The sequence below is a fragment of the Ambystoma mexicanum genome, chromosome 7p, assembly GCF_040938575.1.
Source record: "Ambystoma mexicanum isolate Mex_15411 chromosome 7p, UKY_AmexF1_1, whole genome shotgun sequence".
Taxonomy (NCBI): domain Eukaryota; kingdom Metazoa; phylum Chordata; class Amphibia; order Caudata; family Ambystomatidae; genus Ambystoma; species Ambystoma mexicanum.
Genome location: NC_090939.1, coordinates 56,562,049 through 56,583,513, shown reverse-complemented (window position 1 = coordinate 56,583,513; position 21,465 = coordinate 56,562,049). Strand labels below are relative to the sequence as shown.

The following is a 21,465-nucleotide window of genomic DNA, read 5'->3' as shown; positions in this document are numbered from 1 at the left end:
AGAATGATACCTGACCTTACATTGGTTAGCCCCACTGCATCTCCCGGTTAGCTCAGGTCAGGCATATGGCGGTGGGGTAGAATGATACCTGACCTTGCCTTGGTTAGTCCCACTTTTATCACCTGGTTAGCTCGGGTATATGTAGGTGGAGTAGAATGATACCTGACCTTGCTTAGTCCCACTGCATCACCTGGTTAGCTCAGGTATATGGAGGTGGAGTAGAATGATACCTGACCTTGCTTAGTCTCACTGCATCGCAGGGTTAGCTCAGGTATATGTAGGCAGGGTAGAATGATACCTGACCTTACATTGGTTAGCCCCACTGCATCTCGTCCCGGGAGGATAGCTCAGTGGCAACGTGCGTGCCTTGGAAGCAAGACAACACGAAGCAACACAGGTTCGATCCCTGGGTCTGCGCTTAGAAACCTCTGGGTGTTTAAGCGCATTATAAATATGCAACTAAGACACACAAAAAAAATAATGCAACTAAACAAACACTTTTTGTAACTGCGCCTCGATGCCTGCGGGCTGTGTGAGCGCTTTAAAAATTTAAAATAAATAAATATAATCTCTCGGTTAGCTCAGCATATGGAGGTAGGGTAGAATGATAGCTGACCTTGCTTAGTCCCACTTCTATCACTTTGTTAGCTCAGGCATATGGAGGTGGGGTAGAATGATACCTGACCTTACATTGGTTAGTCCCACTGCATCACCTAGTTAGCTCGGCAAATGGAGGTGGGGTAGAATGATACCTGACCTTGCTTAGTCCCACTGCATCGCAGGGTTAGCTCAGGCATATGGAGGTGGGGTAGAATGATACCTGGCCTTGCCTTGGTTAGTCCCACTGCATCACCCGGTAAGCTCTGGTATCTGTTAGGTGTGGGGTAGGATGATAATGACCTTGCATTGCTTAGCCCCACTGCATCACCCGGTTAGCTGAGGCATATGGTGGTGGAGTAGAATGATACCTGACCTTGCTTAGTCCCACTGCATCGCAGGGTTAGCTCAGGTATATGGAGGTGGAATAGGAGGATACCTGGCCTTGCTTAGTCTCACTGCATCGCAGGGTTAGCTCGGGCATATGGAGGTGGGGTAGAATGATACCTGGCCTTGCCTTGGTTAGTCCCACTGCATCACCCGGTAAGCTCGGGTATCTGTAGGTGGGGGCGGGGGGGGGGTAAGATGATAATGACCTTGCATTGCTTAGCCCCACTGCATCACCCGGTTAGCTGAGGTATATGGCGGTGGAGTAGAATGATACCTGACCTGACGGTGCTTAGTCCCACTGCGGGCAATGATCCAGTGTGATCCTGGAGGGGCCGCATGGCAGACAGGCACACTTGGATGTATGGGCTGCCCACCACTGGGGTCTCTCACACGGGGAAGAAATTCTGTCATAAGATAGACCAAAGCAGGCACCTTCATCGTCTTTTATTTTAAGTTCATTTGAAATGCACATAGGTGCATACTTGCCAACCCTACCGATTTAGGCGGTAGGATACCGCTTTTTAAGCAGTCCTACCGCCTACCGATTTTCTGACACCAAATACGGATTTTTTTTTGTGTAAAAAAAAAAAAAAAAAAAAAAAAAAAATTTTTTTTTTTTTTTTTACATTTTTTTTTGCCCACGCCAGCTCAGGCGAGTCTTTCAAGGGCTCCCCCCAGTTGGCGTAGCGGGAGAAGGCGTTGCATGCAGGCTGTTAATGTCAAAGGCACCCACGGCGGTGGGCTAAAAGCGCCCCTCCGCCGCAGGTGCCTTTGGCAAAAGGCGCCATTAGCCCCCCACCACGCCAACTCGGGGGAGTCTTTCAAGGACTTCCCCGAGCTGGCGTAGCGGGAGAAGGCGTGGCATGCAGGCTGTTAATGTAAAGGCACCCACGGCAGTGGGCTAAAAGCGCCCCCCGCCGCGGGTGCCTTTGGCAAAAGGCGCCATTAGCCCCCCACCACGTCAACTCCGGCGAGTCTTTCAAGGGCTCCCCCGAGCTGGCGTGATGGCAGAAGGCGTGGCAGGCGCCTCATTGTCATTGAATGCACCCGCGGCGGTGGGCTCATTCAATGACAATGGGCTGCTGACGCGCCCTATTCCTATCATTACCTCCTCGCCTGACTATTTTTGAAACTTTAAGATTCCTACAGATTTTTGGTCACAGAATGTTGGCATGTATGTAGGTGGAGACCGCGGGTGCTTCCAAATGGGGGGGCTGTGGGCGTGCAGAGAAGGCAGCACTGTGGAGACTATGAGCATTTAGATCGTTTTCAAGCAAGATGCCTTCCCGGGATAAGGAGGGGCGGGAGACGGAAGGCTGGATTTCGCTTCTGCGCGTGCGCCAGTTATTAAAGGCAATCGCCTAGAATTCAGAGCCCCCCAGGACGTTGCTTGCGGGTTCCTGATCCTGGTGTACACAACAGACTACGTTATTAAAGGAAATAGCCCAGTGGCGCCTGCTGAAAACAGGACGGCCTTTTGGTCCGGATTTTGGGCAATTCGCGTAAAGAAGGAAAAGGTGGGCAGAGCAAAGCAGCCCCCCAAGAAAAAAAAGCGTGATGTGTTTCCGGGCAGCGCGTGAAGCCTGCACACGCGCACCCATAGGCTACATAAGCCCTTGGCGCTGCCCTCTGGCATACATGACCTGGGGGGGTGGTTTCTGTGCCCTTCATGCTCGGCAGCATGGCCCGCCCCGCCCTCGGGAGTCTAGTATCTTAATGGGGGGAGAGCTCTCTCTCCCTTGGTTAGAAATACGCGCTCTCATATCCTTGTGCTCTACCCCTCCCCTGTCCACTGCCAGTGGTCATTTGCCCACTCCAGCCTGCCCCCCTATCAGCTGGATTAGGCGTCAATGTCGCGTAATGGTCTACACAGGCACTAAAGTGCACGAAGCGCGTGGATAGAAAGTGCTCGTGATGGCCACTTTAGCCTCGATTGCCTCCACTTTTGAGAAGATAAGTGACTGCACTCCTGACATTGTCAGGAAGACCGGCTCCTGCGGTCCATGGCTGGCCAGTGCCGGCACCGGGTGAGAGGGCTGCCATTACTCGAAGGCTGGATGTGGCACCTGTCGCGTGACATCCACCATCTCCAGAGCTTGACCTCACTGTCGCCACTGTATGATCTAAAGGGGTCCATGGCTGGCCAGTGCCGGCACCGGGTGAGAGGGCTGCCATTACTCGAAGGCTGGATGTGGCACCGGGCGCGTGACGTCCACCATCTCCAGAGCTTGACCTCGCTGTCGCCACTGTATGATCTAAAGGGGTCCATGGCTGGCCAGTGCCGGCACCGGGTGAGAGGGCTGCCATTACTCGAAGGCTGGATGTGGCACCGGGCGCGTGACGTCCACCATCTCCAGAGCTTGACCTCGCTGTCGCCAATGTATGATCTAAAGGGGTTCATGGCTGGCCAGTGCCGGCACCGGGTGAGAGGGCTGCCATTACTCGAAGGCTGGATGTGGCACCGGGCGCGTGACGTCCACCATCTCCAGAGCTTGACCTCACTGTCGCCACTGTATGAGCTAAAGGGGTCCATGGCTGGCCAGTGCCGGCACCGGGTGAGAGGGCTGCCATTACTCGAAGGCTGGATGTGGCACCGGGCGCGTGACGTCCACCATCTCCAGAGCTTGACCTCGCTGTCGCCAATGTATGATCTAACGAGGTTCATGGCTGGCCAGTGCCGGCACCGGCTGAGGGGGCTGCCATTACTCGAAGGCTGGATGTGGCACCGGGCGCGTGACGTCCACCATCTCCAGAGCTTGACCTCACTGTCGCCACTGTATGATCTAAAGGGGTTCATGGCTGGCCAGTGCCGGCACCGGGTGAGGGGGCTGCCATTACTCGAAGGCTGGATGTGGCACCGGGCGCGTGACGTCCACCATCTCCAGAGCTTGACCTCACTGTCGCCACTGTATGATCTAAAGGGGTCCATGGCTGGCCAGTGCCGGCACCGGGTGAGAGGGCTGCCATTACTCGAAGGCTGGATGTGGCACCGGGCGCGTGACGTCCACCATCTCCAGAGCTTGACCTCACTGTCGCCACTGTATGATCTAAAGGGGTCCATGGCTGGCCAGTGCCGGCACCGGGTGAGAGGGCTGCCATTACTCGAAGGCTGGATGTGGCACCGGGCGCGTGACGTCCACCATCTCCAGAGCTTGACCTCACTGTCGCTCACTGTCGCCAATGTATGATCTAAAGGGGTTCATGGCTGGCCAGTGCCGGCACCGGGTGAGGGGGCTGCCATTACTCGAAGGCTGGATGTGGCACCGGGCACGTGACGTCCACCATCTCCAGAGCTTGACCTCACTGTCGCTCACTGTCGCCAATGTATGATCTAAAGGTTGTGCGTGCGCTGCTCTGTCCAGGCCAGACACGTCCTTTCAACGTGTGAGCTTGGGCCAGGTCAGACAGTCGTCCCCCTCCCAACACCTTCCAGGGCTTGGTAGGCCTTGTTGCATCCTATGTGCAAGCAAGAAGATGCTTGATGGTTCCTGTAGAAGGCTTGATTATACAGATCAGACATACTGCACCCCATCTTTCCTCGACAGGTAGTACCTTCTGTATTGTAGTCCAGGGATCTCCCGAATTGTCTGGTGGGAGTTTCCTTCTTTAAGTCACGTCACCTTTTATTTCTGGCGCTCTTGGGTGTGGGGTCAGTATTGGGGGACTTCATCAGATACTTAAGTAATAAGGACCGGTCTTCAATCCTTTGCGTTGTCGCGGTATGTCCTGCCCTTTCGGCTATTTTCTTGCTTCGATTGTAGGCAAATAGTCGTTTGTGTTTGGACAGTCCAACTGCTCTGCGTTACATCAGCCACCAAAGGCCGCCCAGCCCTATCGGCCAAGCAAGTAAGCAGACATTGAAACCTTTGCTTTCCTGGGGTGGACAATGTCACTCAAACTCTTGAGTTGCAAGCAAGGCTACTTAGCAGTGGTGGCATGATCGGGAGAAGGAGTCGGACACACTTTGGACATTTTAACTCTCTTTTAATTAAATGATAAAGAAAATGCCTCGCTTTCCTTGTTCGTATGGGGTTTCCCTGCCTGACTAAAGAAACTCTCATCAGTGAGTCAAAGATAAATGTCCTCAGTCCAGACCTAATATCTGACCCTTACCACTAAAGCAGGCCAACATAAAGTCTCCTCTCCTGGTCAGTTCTCGCTATGCCTTCCTTCTTGTGGCTTTTCCTCAGGGTTGTTATTGTGCTTGCTCTTTTGCTCGAGATACCAATGTCTCTTCTGAGACTATCTTTTTTCCTTCAGGAGCTTTTGGAGCTCCTCCCAACTGTTCACGGATGTTCTATTCTTTTCTCTGGTTGCTTAGAATGATATATTCATTCTCTCACACTCTTTCAAGTTTATGCTTTTCCGTTCTTGAGATTCCACCTTTCTTATGTTGTGTATACTTTTTTTTTTTTAATCTGTTTATTTTAAACCAAGGCAGGACAATTTATAAACAATATTGCATAAGGGGTTTACACCTTTTTGACAATTCCCTTTAGCTCATATTCTCCCGGTCCCCAGACTCCCTCCCCCCGTTCACGCATTGCGTGGGACTGTCTGCCACCTTTGCCACTCAGGTGGGCTCCTGATCCCTCAGAGCCCATCGGGTGTTGAGCGGTTTAAATGTTAAGGCGGGGAATCGCTGGTCGTAGTCCAGCACTGGGGCCCAGACATTGTGGAAACGATGCAGGACTCCCGCCCTTGCTACGGTCACTTTTTCTCGCGATCAGGATGTCCCATAGTTTGCCCCACCAGTGAGCCAAGCAAGGGCCGTCTGGGTACTTCCAGAAGCGGGCTAGCACAGTTTTGCCTGCCAAGAGGCATTGCGTTACTAATTTCACTCTTTCTGGAGCGGGGTTAAACCCCGGGGGTTGGGACTCCCAGAAAGACTGTTTCAGGTTCCAGGGGGAGTGTCATCCCGGTAATTTGTTCGATTGTTGCCAGGCACTGTTCCCAGAATTGCTGGATCTTTGAGCAAGCCCACCACATGTGGAAGGATGAAGAGCAGGATGAAGCGTGGGGCGCCTCCCCCTCAGTGTCGGCGCAAGGCAGTCGCTGCATGCTCCCCAAAGGCTGCGGGTCCCCGAGTCGGGAACGCTGGAGCTGGGCGGCAGTCCTGGGGGGTCCTTAAGTGCTGGGGCCGCATCAAACTCTCAGCGCCGTCCCTGTATTCGGAAGGTGAGGGCGCCTGCCATCTTGGATTTTCGTGGCCGTCCAGAGCTGCGGGAAAACAGCAGAATTGCCGGTTCTTCGAAGAGCGTTATGCTCTCATTCTTGGCCCCTCGGTGCCCCAGGAGTTCCGACGTCCCTGCATGTTGTTAGGGCCCCGGCAGGATCACAGGAAGCCGAATCTTATTGATATTACGGACCGGTGCCCTGCGATTCAAGAATCGCTAGCATCTGCTTCCCGAAGGAAGCCCATTCCTCCGGTGTTGCTTGCATGGAGGGATAAGCGACCCGCCGACGGGCTGAGTTCTCGGAAGAGGACGGGGAAGGCGACCGATGCTAGCGCTTCTGGGAATGCCTCAAAGAGGCGGAGGAGTGGCAAGACCGACTCCTGGAAGGAGACCCACTGGACTTCCGACGATGACGCGGAGAGTCACCCCTCGAGCCATCCGTCGAAAGCCCCGCAGACCTCGACTTCCGGGGCTTAGACACCCGACCTACCGACAGCTTCTTCTTGCGTTCCCACAAGGCCTTTGCTGTGAGTGACTGGCAGTCGACACAGTCGTCCATATCGTGGGCCTCCCCGAGGCACCAGAGACAGGCGTCATGCGAGTCCGTGACCGACATCTTGGACCCACAGTCCCCGCCATTCTTGAAGCCCGGACGCGGGGTTGAAGACGAAGTAGACATCGCCACAAACAGGTCTCACAAAAAAACGAACAGGTTCAACGAACCGAGAAGAAAACAGCAAACTCCAAAGTGTTGAGGCGTACCGAGATTCACAAAGCAAACACGTTCGCGGAAAAAATGGAACTGAGGCTATGGGCGTCGTGCGTCCTACGAATCACATCGGTTGACGTCGGCTGTCGGAGGAGTTCCTCGGGGACGGCGCATTGACGTCATCGACGCAGGACGCAGACGCCGAAGATTTTCCAAAGCAGCACAGCTGTGGACATTACCTGTCATAGATATGGAATACGTCGGAGGACCATCCCATCGAAAGAACGTTACCAGGTAAGAAAGTAACTTGTTCGTCTCCCAGATGACCTTGCGGGATAATCGGTTCACCCTTTTGACTTCTCCAGCTTCTCTCCTGTCTCATTCTCGGCATCTCGGCAAAAGGTTGCGTTCCCCCAGACACTGGTGGCTGTCAGCACTCTTTGCAAAAAGGCTTCCCGCATCGTTCACCTGGTGCCTGGGCCAGCAAGGTAGCACCGTGGTAATGCCACCACATCGGGCAGGATTTCTCTCCATGCCTCGTCACTGGTTTCCCTGTTGTCTTTGTTGCCAGGTTTCCCGCATCTCTGTTTGCCTTTCTGCAGCTTTGCAATCGCCGCGGGCGACGGAGCATCCTCCAGTTCCGGCTCTCCAAGACGTGCTTACGTCAGAGGGCTTCCCCTACGCACTGTACTGTCTCTCCTCTTGGGAGCCACTCGTCTCAGTGAAATACAAATCTTTTCTTAAAGAGATACTCTTAACTTTTGTTTCATCCACCATTACCTGAAGTAACATAAAAAGATGACAGTATTCTTCAAAGAAGGCACTCCCATATATGCAGATATGGGGGTTGGCCTAGGGAGTTCCCTGTGAGAACAGGAGTCCTTGTCCTCAAAGGGGGTCGCTCCCCCTTGGTGAGAAGGGACGAATACTCCCGATCCGTCACATAGTGCAGGATCAGGCAAATCGTTTTGCAGAAGGGAGAGATTTGATTGTGACGAGCAGAGGTGCTGTTTCTTGGTTACAGCACTGTATTCTGTAGAGGACCATTTTCCTGGGCCTGGGAATCAAAATGCCTTGTGTTCCTTCGCTCCTATGTACTGGATGACTGAGGTCTAAACACGCTCCTGTGACCCTGGGAACATATGTCTGCAATCTCCTGTCAGTCAATAGGTGGCGCTCTGCACGGTGTGTGGGGCTGATGATTCCTTGTCTTGTAAAGGATGAGTTGCATTTCAGAAGGCTTGGTATCGCCTGAAGCTGCCAGCTGTCCCGCAGCAGTGGCCGCTAATGGAAGAAATCTCCCTTGTGGGTTCCGGATGAAACACTGCACCTCAAACCTCTGTTTTGTATAGTTGGGTCTCTTCTTCAGCAGGGGCGGCCGGGTCTTTGGGGTAAATGGGCGACCCCCCCTCTGAGGACATTCTACCTGGCTGAGTGGGGACTTCAGAAGCAGAAGTCAGACCTAGCACAGGCTGCATTTCAGCGTTACTTTCCTTTGGTCTTGTGTACTGTCAGAGGGACTCCATTGCACGCGGGGACAACGTGTAATGTTGTTTATTAACGTTGAACGTAAGGATTTTTAAGACCTCATGACGTGCCATTTGGGGTCATTTGTGTCTGCAAGCTCCCCGGCTGCCCCTGAGCAATGGGGGGCGTCAGTGTCTGTAACGGGACGCTTCTAATGCAGGTGCGGTGGCTAAAAGAATTGCAGACCATGGTGCGCCGATGGAAAACCCACTGATCGCCTGGGGTCACAGTACAGCCTCTGAAGTGTGCTTTTCCCAGGATCTACGTGGCATGTTTTCCTTGGCGCAAAGTTTACTATATGTAACAATAAAGTGGGCCTGAAATAAAGGAGAATTGTGCATATACTATCTAGCGACCGTTATCTAGCTACTAGAAGCTGGGTGCCTGGTGTTATCGAACATGTATAGCTCATCGGGTTCAGCTCCTGCTGTAGTCATGTTATGTGGCTATATTTCGTATACTACAATGCATAATTATACCACGTGCAATGATGGCCAAGCACAGCCCTACAGTGATGCTCAGTTCTCAGTTCAGAAAAGCAGTGGAAGCATTGCTGTGCATGCTTTATACAAGGCACAGCTGCAAACCTGTTATGGGAGCTCGTACCCTCTAGGCTTGGCAACTGAGCAGGGTTTTTATCACTAAACCCACATTATTATAATCACGCCATCTGTAAATGGAGTTATAGCATACAGTGTGGCAGTGTAGAGAAGTGTCTATTTTGGGCAGATTTAAAGGTTTTCTTCTCCTGTATCGAACTCGCAAAGTAAAGTGTGGCCATGCGCTTACCTTGCCCTTGCTTGCTGCATGGCATCCAAGGCCAGCAGGATTGGACAGCTTTCGGCTAAAGATATTTGTGTGAGGGAATGGTTTGTTTGAAGGCAGGGGGTAGAGCCAGGGATGAATGGGGTAGTTCAGGGGCAATGTGAGGTGAGTGGAGGTGGCTGTTTGCAGTGTAAATGGCAAGGGGAAACGAACAGGAGGCCTAGCTTCCAATCACGGCTTCCACTCACATTGTGTGATTCTGGGCACATAACCACATCTCTCATTACCTGTGTCTCAACTTGAGATTAAAATGGTGGGGAGAGCTAATATTTATTTTTCAATCTAGGCTGTCTCCCTACATCGCCCACATCGTATAATCCTAGGCCAAGCAGCCTGCTTTCCCGGGCCTCAGTCCAGCTACCTGGCAAAACTAAGAATGCATAAAATGGGAACTACTATAAAAAGTGAATGCTCCATAAGAAGGAAACTGGCACATACTGTCCTCTCTGGAAGTTTTGTGGGGTGATATAGATGGCAGTGCACATGCCTCCAGACTTACTTGCAGGCTCCTGTCTTCACTTGACTTGGCTCCGCATTGGCTGTATACTGGCATGGGATGGCAGCACACCTGCAGCCAATTCTGATTCTCTTAATTTTCTGGCCATTCTAATGTTTCTACTGGCTGTACTGGTCGCAGCCAACAACAAAGTTGTTCGAGGTGAATACTGACCTTTCTAGGCATCGATAAATCAAGCGTTTTTTCCACGCTGTTCCCAAGCCGCTGCCTGGGGCCAGGGAACTCCTCTCCCTTTCAACTGCAGCATCTTTAAACTCCTGCTCCTGGGAGTTGACGTTCCGGGAACCAATCACGAAGGTTTCACAACTAGACCGCTGCCTGTAGTTAGTGATCCTCATCCTCCTAGTCCTCTTCTTCGTCCCAGTACCAGACTGGTGTTTGTTTGTATGCAAGTCGATGGGAAACAAGAACAGGATTGATAACATCCTGCGAAGGCAGGAGGGACATTCTACTGTCTAGGAAAGGGAAATGGTGGGGATACCGCATCTCGCTCAAGGGTGCCTCATCCCACTCCCCAAGTCTCCTCCACCCAGGTGATCCTCGCTGGCATATCTGCCCCCAGAGTCAGGATCCAAAAGCGATGGCAATTCCCTGGACCCCTGGGAAGAGGATATTGTGGGGAAAGAAGGGAGGATGCCCACAGATTCCTCACAATACCCACTCTAATTTTGTCTCCCATGCTTGCATCCTCCAGTAGCCCCGTACCATGTGGCGTGGCCCTGCCAGATTATGCACCTACCTCATTTTGTTGCTTATGCCTACCTGTACATCTGAAGTAGCCCCCCCATACCATGAGGTGTGGCTTTGCCAGACTGTGCACCCACACCAATCTCGTCTTTTATGCCTACCTGTACATCTGTGGTAGCCCCCCCCCCCATACCATAAGGTGTGGCTTTGCCAGACTGTGCCCCTACCTTAACTTTGTCTTTCGTACTGATATGATATGGCATTTATAACGCGCCTATGCACAAGTGTTTCAAGGCGCGACGAGGCAAGGGCGGGGGGGGGACAAAGGTAGGACAGACAATGATCCTACTAGGCCAGGTGTCATTCAGATTGCGCAAGTGCATGGCAAGGGGGGGGGGAGTCCGTGGGGGAGGGGAGAGATAAAACGGCCAGCTAGTGGCAAGTGCAAGGAAGTGCAGACATAAGTGCTGGAACGGGGACTGTAGGGATACAGAAAACGGTCCCCAGGTGCAGGGGTTGCCAGGGAGGCAGTGCAGGTGGGCAATTGACTGGACCTGGGCCAGAGATCAGAAAGGGTAGCCAGGTAACCAGTGCAATTTCAGTCAGGAATTCAGCAGGGGAGGGGAGGAGAGAAAGCAGAAGCAAAGAGGAAGGTTTTGAGGTGTTTCTGGAACCGGAGATGGTTCTCCTCAAGTTTCAGGGAGGCAGGAAGGCTGTTTCAGAGAGAGGCCCCTGCCGAAGAGAGTGATCTGCCACCAACTCGTTGCTTGGAGAAGCGACTGACCCTGAGGGAATTGGAGGCAGATGAGCGAAGAGCTTGAGAAGGAAGATATTTAGGAAGAGAGAGTTGAAGGTATTGCGGCCCCGGCCCCAGAAGGCCTTGTGTACAATGCAGAGGGTTTTGAATTTAATCCTCACAGCCACTGGGAGCCAGTGCAGAGATTTCAGTCTTGGAGAGATATGATCCCTGGGCTTGAGGCCAAGGACAAGTCTTGCAGTCCTGTTCTGGATAAGTTGCAGAGGCCTGAGAGTGGAGGCAGGCAGATTTAGATAGAGGCTGTTACAGTAGTCCAGCTTAGAGAGGACCAGGGCTCTGAAGACAGTGAGCTTCTGGGGGAAGGACAGGAAAGGAAAAATACCTCTAAGGAGGTGCAGCTGGTAGCGTGACTTCTTAGAAACTTCTTAGAGACGTCAGAGATGTGAGGGGAGAAGGAGCGTGCAGAGTAGAAGATGACCCCAAGGTTTTTAGCCTTGCAGTTGGGAGTGGGAGGAGGGCCAAGAGAGGCCGGCCAGAGAGCTGCAGGGAAGGGAGGGAGTTGGTGTGCCGATGAGTAGAATCTCGGTCTTACTGGCATTAAGGCAGAGGTCGTTGGCGGCACACCATTCGTGGATGGCAGACAGACAGACAGAGATGAGGGACAGTCTTACGTCCCGTCCCCTTTCCTCCATACTCTATGGGTATCCCTCGCTAGGGATGGGAGATGGAACCCTTTTCACCAGAAAAAAACCTTCTTCCCATTTAAATTTAGAGGCGCGCAGGGGCGTGAGTTATGGTTGGTTAGCTTATCATAGCTGGCGAAGTTCTGGGGCTTTTTCTGCTTTTACTTGCAACCAATTCGTCCCTTTCACGTTTTTTCAGTGAATATATATATATATTCAATGAAAAAACTTTGTTAAAGGAACGATATGGTTACAAGTATGTACATACGTCCTCTGTAAACTAGTATGCAAGTTGTTACTTTAGACCACCTGTGCATGTCCGAACTAGTATATATTTCTTTTGTTGTTGTTATTGTGAACAGTAACTATTTTGCGTTTAGAGCATTCCATCTTCAAATTGTTTCTATCCCGCAGCTGTTCGAGGTAGGGGCTGTGGGTGTGCAGAGAAACTGAAAAGTCAAAGTAGACCAGTTAGATATGCATCAAAAGCAGATGTCTTTTGTGGGGGTTATGGGAACACTGATGCAGAAAACACCTTTTTCTTAACAGGAAAACACCCGTAAAGCTCCACCAGTTAAGTTCACCTGCTTTATTTATTTGAGGATTGATACAGCGTGAAAACCAAAGGCATCTGGGTGCCAGAGAAGCCGACTGCCGGAAGATGATGTAGCCAGGAGGTTTAAACAAAAAGAAACGTCTTTAGGGCCTTGCGGAACTGGAGGCGATCAGCCAGATCGTGACGTTGAGCTGGACGGGCGTTCCACAATTTCGGTGCCAAAACCGAAAAAGAGCGACCCCCAACACGAGCTTTATGAAACCTGGGAACAACAACAAATAAAATTTGAGAGCAGGAGCGCAGAGTTCTAGGTGGTGAGTAGCGCACCCGTTTATGATTTGGGAAAAAAGGGGCCAGAGTGTTGAGTAGCCCGATGGACAATGCAAAGAATCTTAAACTCAATGCGCAGTTTAATCGGGAGCCAGTGAAAGTGGCGTAATAGGAGTGGAACCATAGTGGCGTACCAAATCCAGTGACCTTTTAATGGACAAGGTCAAAGCAGGGGGGAGGAGGTTTTCTCATGCTGGGGTTCCTGGACTCTTTCACAGCCTAGCTCCCTGATGAATAGGACATGGCTGCATTTAGGCACTACTCCTTGCGGCCAGGCTAAATCTGCGTAACTGCCACGCCACTCCCTTGGCTTTAGGTTCCTGTGGAAAGGTGTTGCCCCCCGGCCCACAGACGTGAAAGTTCTTGGTAATGGCGCCTTGAGGCTGCTTTATGTCACTGGGCCCAGAGAGAGACTGGCGGACACCTTCCGCATCTAGCATTTCTCCCATGGTATCTGGTGGAGTCTTAGGTCTACCCAAGGTGAGTTGTGCCATCCTCATGCCGCCCCAGTTAGGACCTCCCCTGCGCCCACACAGCACCCTCTTAATGTGCGCTGCTTGACTTTTTGTCTTGAGGAGATGTTCATGCTGCGCTATTTGACTCCCTGTGTTGCTGGATATCCGCATGTGTGCCCTCTCTGCTAAGGGCTTCTCTTTGCTACAGAGTGCTAGGGCACTGTTGCGCCTGGGCCCTGCTATGTCAAACTATTATAAACAAATCCAAGGTTTTAAAACCACTGAATAATGCACCAGGTCAGACCCGTATCCGTGGCTGCCCGGGGAGCGGAGCTAAATAGCTTGGAGAGGGGTGGGCTGTAGGAAGGGGCCCACCCAGACGGCTGCATCTGAGCTTGCCACTGGAGAAAAGGTTAAGCATGTCTGCATTACAAACAAAAGACTGCATATTCTGTACTGCTCTGGGGTCACACACCCTGCGCCCCCCGCCCTTTGTGTTGACAGCCTTTAAAGTGGGGGCTATTTATAAGTGATGGCTCATTTAACACAATATGAGCATAACATTTCATTGTTAAGAACTGAACTTGGGGCATTTTTTTATTCTGAAGGCCAGCACAAAGCATCAGTTAGCTGACAAAATCGGTGCCTTCTTCCAAGAGAATTACATTTGGTATATTACTTTTTTGTTTCATACGGCGCATGCCTGGGAAGGTTAGCTGTCATTTTCTTGCCTAAGTATTCTAGTGGCTGCTTTGGGACATGGACTAAATGCATCCACTCAGCATCAGAGGTGTTTTTATTTTCTTAAGCCAATCACTGCCTAGTGCGCGCACCAGATGGCACCTCAATTTGACTTGGCACCTTGATTAGGAAAGCAGAGTTCATTGTGTGTCACCAGGCAGACAGTAATCAATGGCAAATCAATGCAGTGGTGTGTGCAACAATGATGTGTGCGCTGCACAAGTCACCACCCTGTTGGTTATTGTTGTCAATGTGGTGCTCCCGTATGTGACAGCACAAATACCTGTTTTAGTCTTGTGCCCAATGTCCATAACATAACACACTGGAATGTTTTGTGTATGTTGCTCTGACGAGTATGCCATGTTGTGCTCACACTTAATTGAATAAAAGAAAGAAGTTGCCTCAAATTGTACATCCACTAGGCCAAATGCCCTTTCTATGATTTTCACTAGCTGCAGGCCAGCACTAATAAGAGATGCCAATGCCAGCTGTGTTACATAAAGCGTGGGCCTGCTCTTTTTTGCAGAAATATCCCCCCCGAGGCCTGCGTAATAGTGAGGCGGTAGTGGCAGAGGAACTGTGGACCCTTTTCCATGCATTAGAAGCTGACTTTGTTCAAAATACTTCATCAGCTTATTACTGGTCAGGCTAACGTTTGTAAGAGGTACAGTTCTTTCTGGGCAGTGTTTATTGGGTGTCTCGTGTCTGTATCCTTTCCTGCATAAAGAGCTAATTCCCTAATGATGTTTCTGTACTGGGGGTGAGGGGGCTGGGCATGCTCACATCGAGACCCAGCCCCTCCTCAACTAAATTCTCCAGAAACGAGAGGCAAAAGAGTCCTTGTACCCCATTTGAGTGGCTGATGTTGCAGCCATTTTATACTTGCATCCAATGTATGGCTCATGGTTACAAACATTTTACTGTTTGGGTGAGTGTTGTGAACACTACGCGATGGGTCTGTTATGTATTTAGAGATTCACACATACAACCCCTTTATCACAGACTTGTCTATGAAATATAGAGTTCTCTGATCACCGTTATAGCCCTGAAATGCTCTGTGTTTAAATGCAAAGCAGACGGGAACACTCATTGGTGCTATTAATCTCCTTTGCCACTCTCATAGAGGTATCTAGAAAGGGTGCAATACGGTTGTGCCAGAATGTCCATCTTGGAATGATAAACTTGCATCAGAAAATAATTCATATGGTTAGTCTAGTATTGCCCCTTGCAAAATACAAGTGAGGTGGTACAAACAGAACGCCTGCAACAGAGGGCCTGTGGTCAGTGGGCCTCAGACCCCCGGCAGGCTGGTCACACCACAATGTGCCAGTACGGACAGTTTGAAACTGCATTCAGACAAGGCCTTCCCTAAGAGCAGGTGACAGAGAATCCATTTACTTGGGCAGCAACAGCTGTGTTTTCACATTAGATTTCTTCTGTAAAGTACTTGAATTACTATGTAATGAAACCAGCATCATGTGTATAGCAATGATGTATTCATATTAAGGAGGGTATTTGCCAAGCGACGTAGAGGTGTGGTTTAGGAGTGACTTGTGCCAGTGATAGGGGTGGGGGGGTAGCTCATTGTAGTGTTTCGCCCTGGGCACCAGGTTGGGGAGCAGCTGGCCTGCGCCAAGGTATACGGCGGCATGGCACCAGTCGATGAGGTCATCCCATGTGAGATGTTCTAAATAGAGAGGCGCATGCGCTGCTGTTCTGGCAATGGTGTTGGATACAAGAGGGTGTTCTGTAGTGATGTAACCCCCTCCCCCTCTCGTTCTCTTTTCCAGAATTCGGAGGTGTCCGTGTTTGAGGTGAACATCCGCTTCATCGGGGGTCTGCTGGCAGCCTTCTACCTTTCAGGACAGGAGGTAAGAGCTGACGGCTGGAGGGCACTGCCGGGCACATTAGCATAAGTCTTGAATTCATGTATGCGGCACTTATGCCCGCTAAAACCGCCTAATTTGGCAATAACCAATAGCTTGTCTGCTGGTGAAACGTCAAGCATGTGTGTGACATGTATGCCTTGCTTGTATGTGCATGCACGCTTCTGCCACAAAGTCATTACAACAGAAGATCCACTCGACATTTGCAATCAACTCAACAGTTATAGTTTTCCACTCCTAGGCCTCATTTTAATTCAAGAGGCGACCGTAGATCTGCTATCTCAGGCCCGAAGCTTTGCAATTCTCTTTCTTTTGATATCTGGAAATTAGTTCTTTTTTTTACAATTTCCTAAAGCTCTTGATGTGTTTTTTGGGGTTAATTCATCACATTCATTGATGGCTGCGAGCAGCATTCGATTCTTATGCATCTTGACTCAGTTCTTTGTGCATGTGGCGCCTCGTCAATTACGCCAATCTCAGCAATGGCAGAGCGGCCTGTGCCCGAAGCCGGTAAGTCGCTTACAATCTTAGCAATGGCGGAGCGGCCAGTGCCCGAAGCCGGTAAGTCGCATACAATCTCAGCAATGGCGGAGCGGTCAGTGCCCGAAGCCGGTAAGTCGCTTACAATCTCAGCAATGGCGGAGCGGCCAGTGCCCGAAGCCGGTAAGTTGCATACAATCTCAGCAATGGCGGAGCGGTCAGTGCCCGAAGCCGGTAAGTCGCTTACAATCTCAGCAATGGCGGAGCGGCCAGTGCCCGAAGCCGGTAAGTCGCATACAATCTCAGCAATGGCGGAGCGGTCAGTGCCCGAAGCCGGTAAGTCGCATACAATCTCAGCAATGGCAGAGCGGCCAGTGCCCGAAGCCGGTAAGTCGCATACAATCTCAGCAATGGCGGAGCGGCCAGTGCCCAAAGCCGGTAAGTCGCATACAATCTCAGCAATGGCAGAGCGGCCAGTGCCCGAAGCCGGTAAGTCGCATACAATCTCAGCAATGGTGGAGTAGGCAGTGCCCAAAGCCGGTAAGTCGCATACAATCTCAGCAATGGTGGAGCAGCCTGTGCCAGAAAGCCGGTAAGTCGCATACAATCTCAGCAATGGTGGAGCAGCCTGTGCCAGAAAGCCGGTAAGTCGCATACAATCTCAGCAATGGTGGAGCAGGCAGTGCCCAAAGCCGGTAAGTCGCATACAATCTCAGCAATGGTGGAGTAGGCAGTGCCCAAAGCCGGTAAGTCGCATACAATCTCAGCAATGGTGGAGCAGCCTGTGCCAGAAAGCCGGTAAGTCGCATACAATCTCAGCAATGGTGGAGCAGGCAATGCCCAAAGCCAATAAGTTGCATACAATCCAAGCAGTGGCAGAGCAGCCTGTTCCAGAAGCCGGTAGGTAGCATACAATCTCAGCAATGGTGGAGCGGCCAGTGCCAGAAAGCCGGTAAGTCGCATACAATCTCAGCAATGGTGGAGTAGGCAGTGCCCAAAGCCGGTAAATCGCATACAATCTCAGCAATGGTGGAGCAGCCTGTGCCAGAAAGCCGGTAAGTCGCATACAATCTCAGCAATGGTGGAGCAGGCAATGCCCAAAGCCAATAAATTGCATACAATCCAAGCAGTGGCAGAGCAGCCTGTTCCAGAAGCCGGTAGGTAGCATACAATCTCAGCAACGGTGGAGCGGCCAGTGCCAGAAAGCCGGTAAGTAGCAGACAATCTCAGCAATGGTGGAGCAGCCAATGCCAGAAAGCCGATTAGTCACAATCTCAGCAATGGTGGAACGGCCAGTGCCAGAAAGCCGGTAAATTGCATACAATCTCAGCAATGGTGGAGCAGCCAGTGCCAGAAAGCCGGTAAATTGCATACAATATACAATCTCAGCAATGGCGGAGCAGCCAGTGCCAGAAAGCCGGTAAATTGCATACAATCTCAGCAATGGTGGAGCGGCCAGTGCCAGAAAGCCGGTAAGTCGCATACAATCTCAGCAATGGTGGAGTAGGCAGTGCCCAAAGCCGGTAAGTTGCATACAATCTCAGCAATGGTGGAGCAGCCTGTGCCAGAAAGCCGGTAAGTCGCATACAATCTCAGCAATGGTGGAGCAGCCTGTGCCAGAAAGCCGGTAAGTCGCATACAATCTCAGCAATGGTGGAGCGGCCAGTGCCAGAAAGCCAAGCAGCAGCCTGTTCCAGAAGCCGGTAAGTCGCATACAATCCAAGCAGTGGTAGAGCAGCCTGTTCCAGAAGCCGGTAAGCAGCATACAATCCAAGCAATGGCAGAGCAGCCTGTTCCAGAAGCCGGTAAGTAGCATACAATCTCAGCAATGGTGGAGCGGCCAGTGCCAGAAAGCCGGTAAGTAGCATACAATCTCAGCAATGGTGGAGCGGCCAGTGCCAGAAAGCCGGTAAATTGCATACAATCTCAGCAATGGTGGAGCGGCCAGTGCCAGAAAGCCGGTAAGTTGCATGCAGTGTTCGGCCCCAGAATGCAGTCATGAGCTTCCTGAAGGAGAGTAAAGGTAATGAATGGACCTGTGGGAGCTGGTAGAAAAGTCCATCGTTTTGGGGCAAGGAGGGTAGAAGAATGGAGTAACCGGGTTCAAGTCTGGGAGAACTTTATTTAGACCAAGAGAGAGAGCATTTTGCATGGGTAGGTACGCAGGGTGCAAAACAGGCCAGCAGGCAGTGCCAAAAAGGAGAAACTGCTTGAAAGAGGAAAGAAATGGGCTGCCATTTTGTACAGGCCATGTTAAGTGAAACGTGTGAGTAACATAATCTCAACAGGGCCCGGCCTGAGGAGTTCAGAGTGTATCGCAGAGGCTGAGGCCCAGAGGCGGAAGGACAGGCCTAGTGAGCAGCATTTTATCACCACCCCAGAACCATCTTATATCTTGGAATCAAACTCCCCTCCCCCCAAACCCTGGGACTAAGACCTGTATGTATAGGCCCAAAGGACAAAAAGAGCCAACTTGTTTAAGACATGTATACTTGGGAGGCTGGGAAGTGTTGGAAATCCCTTCCAGCGCCCAAACCACCCGAGACAAAGGGCTCAAAGCCTGCTACCTATAATCCACCCAGGTCATTTCACCTGTGCGTGCATTCGCCAGGTGGACCTGTGAGGCCTTCACTGAAATGAGATGTCTTCCACTGAACAGCCCAAGCCTCACATGCATAAGCAAGCCTTATCCAAATGACTATGTATTAGTCTTGTGGGTTAAAGACATTTTACTGTTAGGGGGAGTGTTGAGACACATGAAATGAGCAGATAAGAGTTGGCTTTACCTGCTCATAAGGCTTTCATGCTTGAATCACTATCGCAGACCTACTTCAAATAGAACATTCTGTGGTCATTCTTGGGTTCCCAAAAAGCCCTTTGCTTTTATGCAAATCTCCAAGACACTGTTCCTCCTGCAGGTGCCTCCTAGTTGCACTTGATTTGGCCAACATTTACTCTGGGGACCGCCCCCCACTTTGTGCTGCACCGGGTAAGTTTGAGTGGGGGGCAAAGAGAGGAAGAGATTGGTGATGTGGGCGGGACTGAGGGGTGGCGATCAAGCCCCGGTCCAGATCCGCAAGCACCCAAATCAAGTGCAGCTAGGAGGCACCTGCAGGGGGAACAGTGTCTTGGAGATTTGCATAAATATATATATATATATATATATATATATATATAGAGAGAGAGGGAGAGAGACCGAGAACGAACTGACAGGGTAAAGGAAGAGTTGAGTTGAGTACAGGGGTAAGTATCTAGTACCCCCAAGAGGAGTAGCCAGCTGCACTGCACCTGTGCTGTGCAGTAGTGTTTAGCAGAAGCTCTCAATCATTTCCTGCCCTCTGAGTTCGCTTTTATTTGATTCCTTTTTGTATAGAAGGATTTGTTTCTTATTCTTTAGATTTGTCTTGACTCTTCATTTATATTTATTTTTCCCATGAAACGGTTACTGCCCCGGCGTGGTGTCTGAAGTTAAAATGGCAGCACACTCCGAGGTTATAATACGATGCTTGTGTCATTTCTAGAGCTTGCTGCCGCTGTTTTGCAGTGCTGTAAACTAGAGATCGAGAGGTGAAGAATAGCGTATTAAAATACTCCTTGCTTGCCACCCAAGGGGTGTGCCAGCCTCGTGCTACATGTGCCCTCTTTGTGCGCTGTTAATGGCTCTGGCACTAAAATGCTGGTAATTTAAATCATTTCATTTTGATGGGCATGGCCGTTTTCTAGAGACTCCTTGGGGGTGGCTGTGTGTGTGTGTGCGCGCCAGTTAACCATTTTTAGTTTCGGCTATTAGGTGTCGCTTGTTTGTGTTAACATATTTTTTATTAACACAGAGTGATTTTGTTAACATTCTAAATTAGCAAAACTCACTCCCACTGTGGATAAAAACGATAGTCTGTTCATGTAATTGGCTCACACCTATTTCCCTTGTCAGCCCCACAATTCCTTAAAGGGGTGAGGTGACCTTGTCTAAAAACGAAACTCCTAATGTTTCCCATGCCTCAGACCTGGCCTTTATGCAGAGGGGTGCTGAATGGAATTGAAAGCTGGATTTTGGTGCTGGGTAGAGAAGTGCTTTGCTAAATGAAACCAAGTGTTATGTTATATAGATTTATAAAGCGCAGCATATGCCAAAGGCTTCTTGGCGCTACGGGGTAGCAGGTGATAAGAGTACTAGAAGAGAAGAGTCTTCAGAGCGTGTCTGAAGGCCATTTGGTTAGCAGTAGCACAGAGAGCCAAAGAAAGTTGGTTCCATTCTTTGGCTGCTGCCACCGAGAAAGCCCGGCCACCAGTTCGAGCGCGTTTGAAGCGAGGAACCAGAAGTAGTAGCGCAGTCTGGGAGTGCATGCAGCGGGTAGGCACATAGTGGACACATTTCTCCTGCAAATACTCTGCTCCAGTCTTATAAAAGGCCCGGTGAACAAGGCACATAGATTTAAATAAGATTTGTTGTTCAATAGGGAGCCAGTGTAATTGTCGTAGGAGGGGGGCCATATGCGAGCGTGCCGGCGGGTGCAGTAATGCGCGGGCAGCAGCATTTTGAAGCATTTGGATCTGATTGAGCAGATAGGGTGGTTGGCCGTAGTACAGCGAGTTGCAATAATCCACTGTACTAAGAACCAGTGCTCCAACCACTGGGGCATGAAGATGGCCCGGGATGAAAGGGAGAACCTTTCTCAAAGTCCGCAGTTTGAAATGGCCGGCTTTTGCAGATAGCGCCCACTTGCTCAGTCATCATCAAAGAGGATGAAAACTTAACTCCCAGATTTCTCACCATAAGAGAAGGTAGGGGGAACGGGCCAAGAGACGTGGGCCAGAAGTCCGGGGTCTAGTAGTTAAGGGGGATATTTGTCCCTACCACCAGGTCTTCTGTTTTACTACCATTAAGCTTGAGAGAATTGGTAGCCATCCAAGCACCCAAGTCTTCAAGGCACTTCCTAAGACGGGCTGCAGTGTCAGACCAAGAGAGATCCAGACGTACCAGGATCTGCGTGTCATCTGTGTAGGAATAGAATCGAAAACCGTGAGATGGGATGAGAAGGAGCAGTGGACAGATGTAGATATTAAAAAGAATGGGAGACAGAGCAGACCCCTGTGGAACTCCACAGAACAGTGTGACTGATTCCGAGCAGTAGGGAGGCAGGAAAACCG

The 21,465-nt window shown here is 50.8% G+C and overlaps 1 protein-coding gene across 1 annotated transcript in view; it reads left to right on the top strand.

Annotated features, from left to right (window-relative positions):
• MAN1A2 (mannosidase alpha class 1A member 2) overlaps nt 1–21,465 on the top strand; it is a 1,471,929-nt gene that overhangs the window by 1,058,890 nt on the left and 391,574 nt on the right. Inside the window, exon 5 of the mRNA XM_069635768.1 lies at nt 15,742–15,822. Coding sequence (XP_069491869.1) covers nt 15,742–15,822 — 81 coding nt within the window. The remainder of the gene's footprint in view (nt 1–15,741; nt 15,823–21,465) is intronic.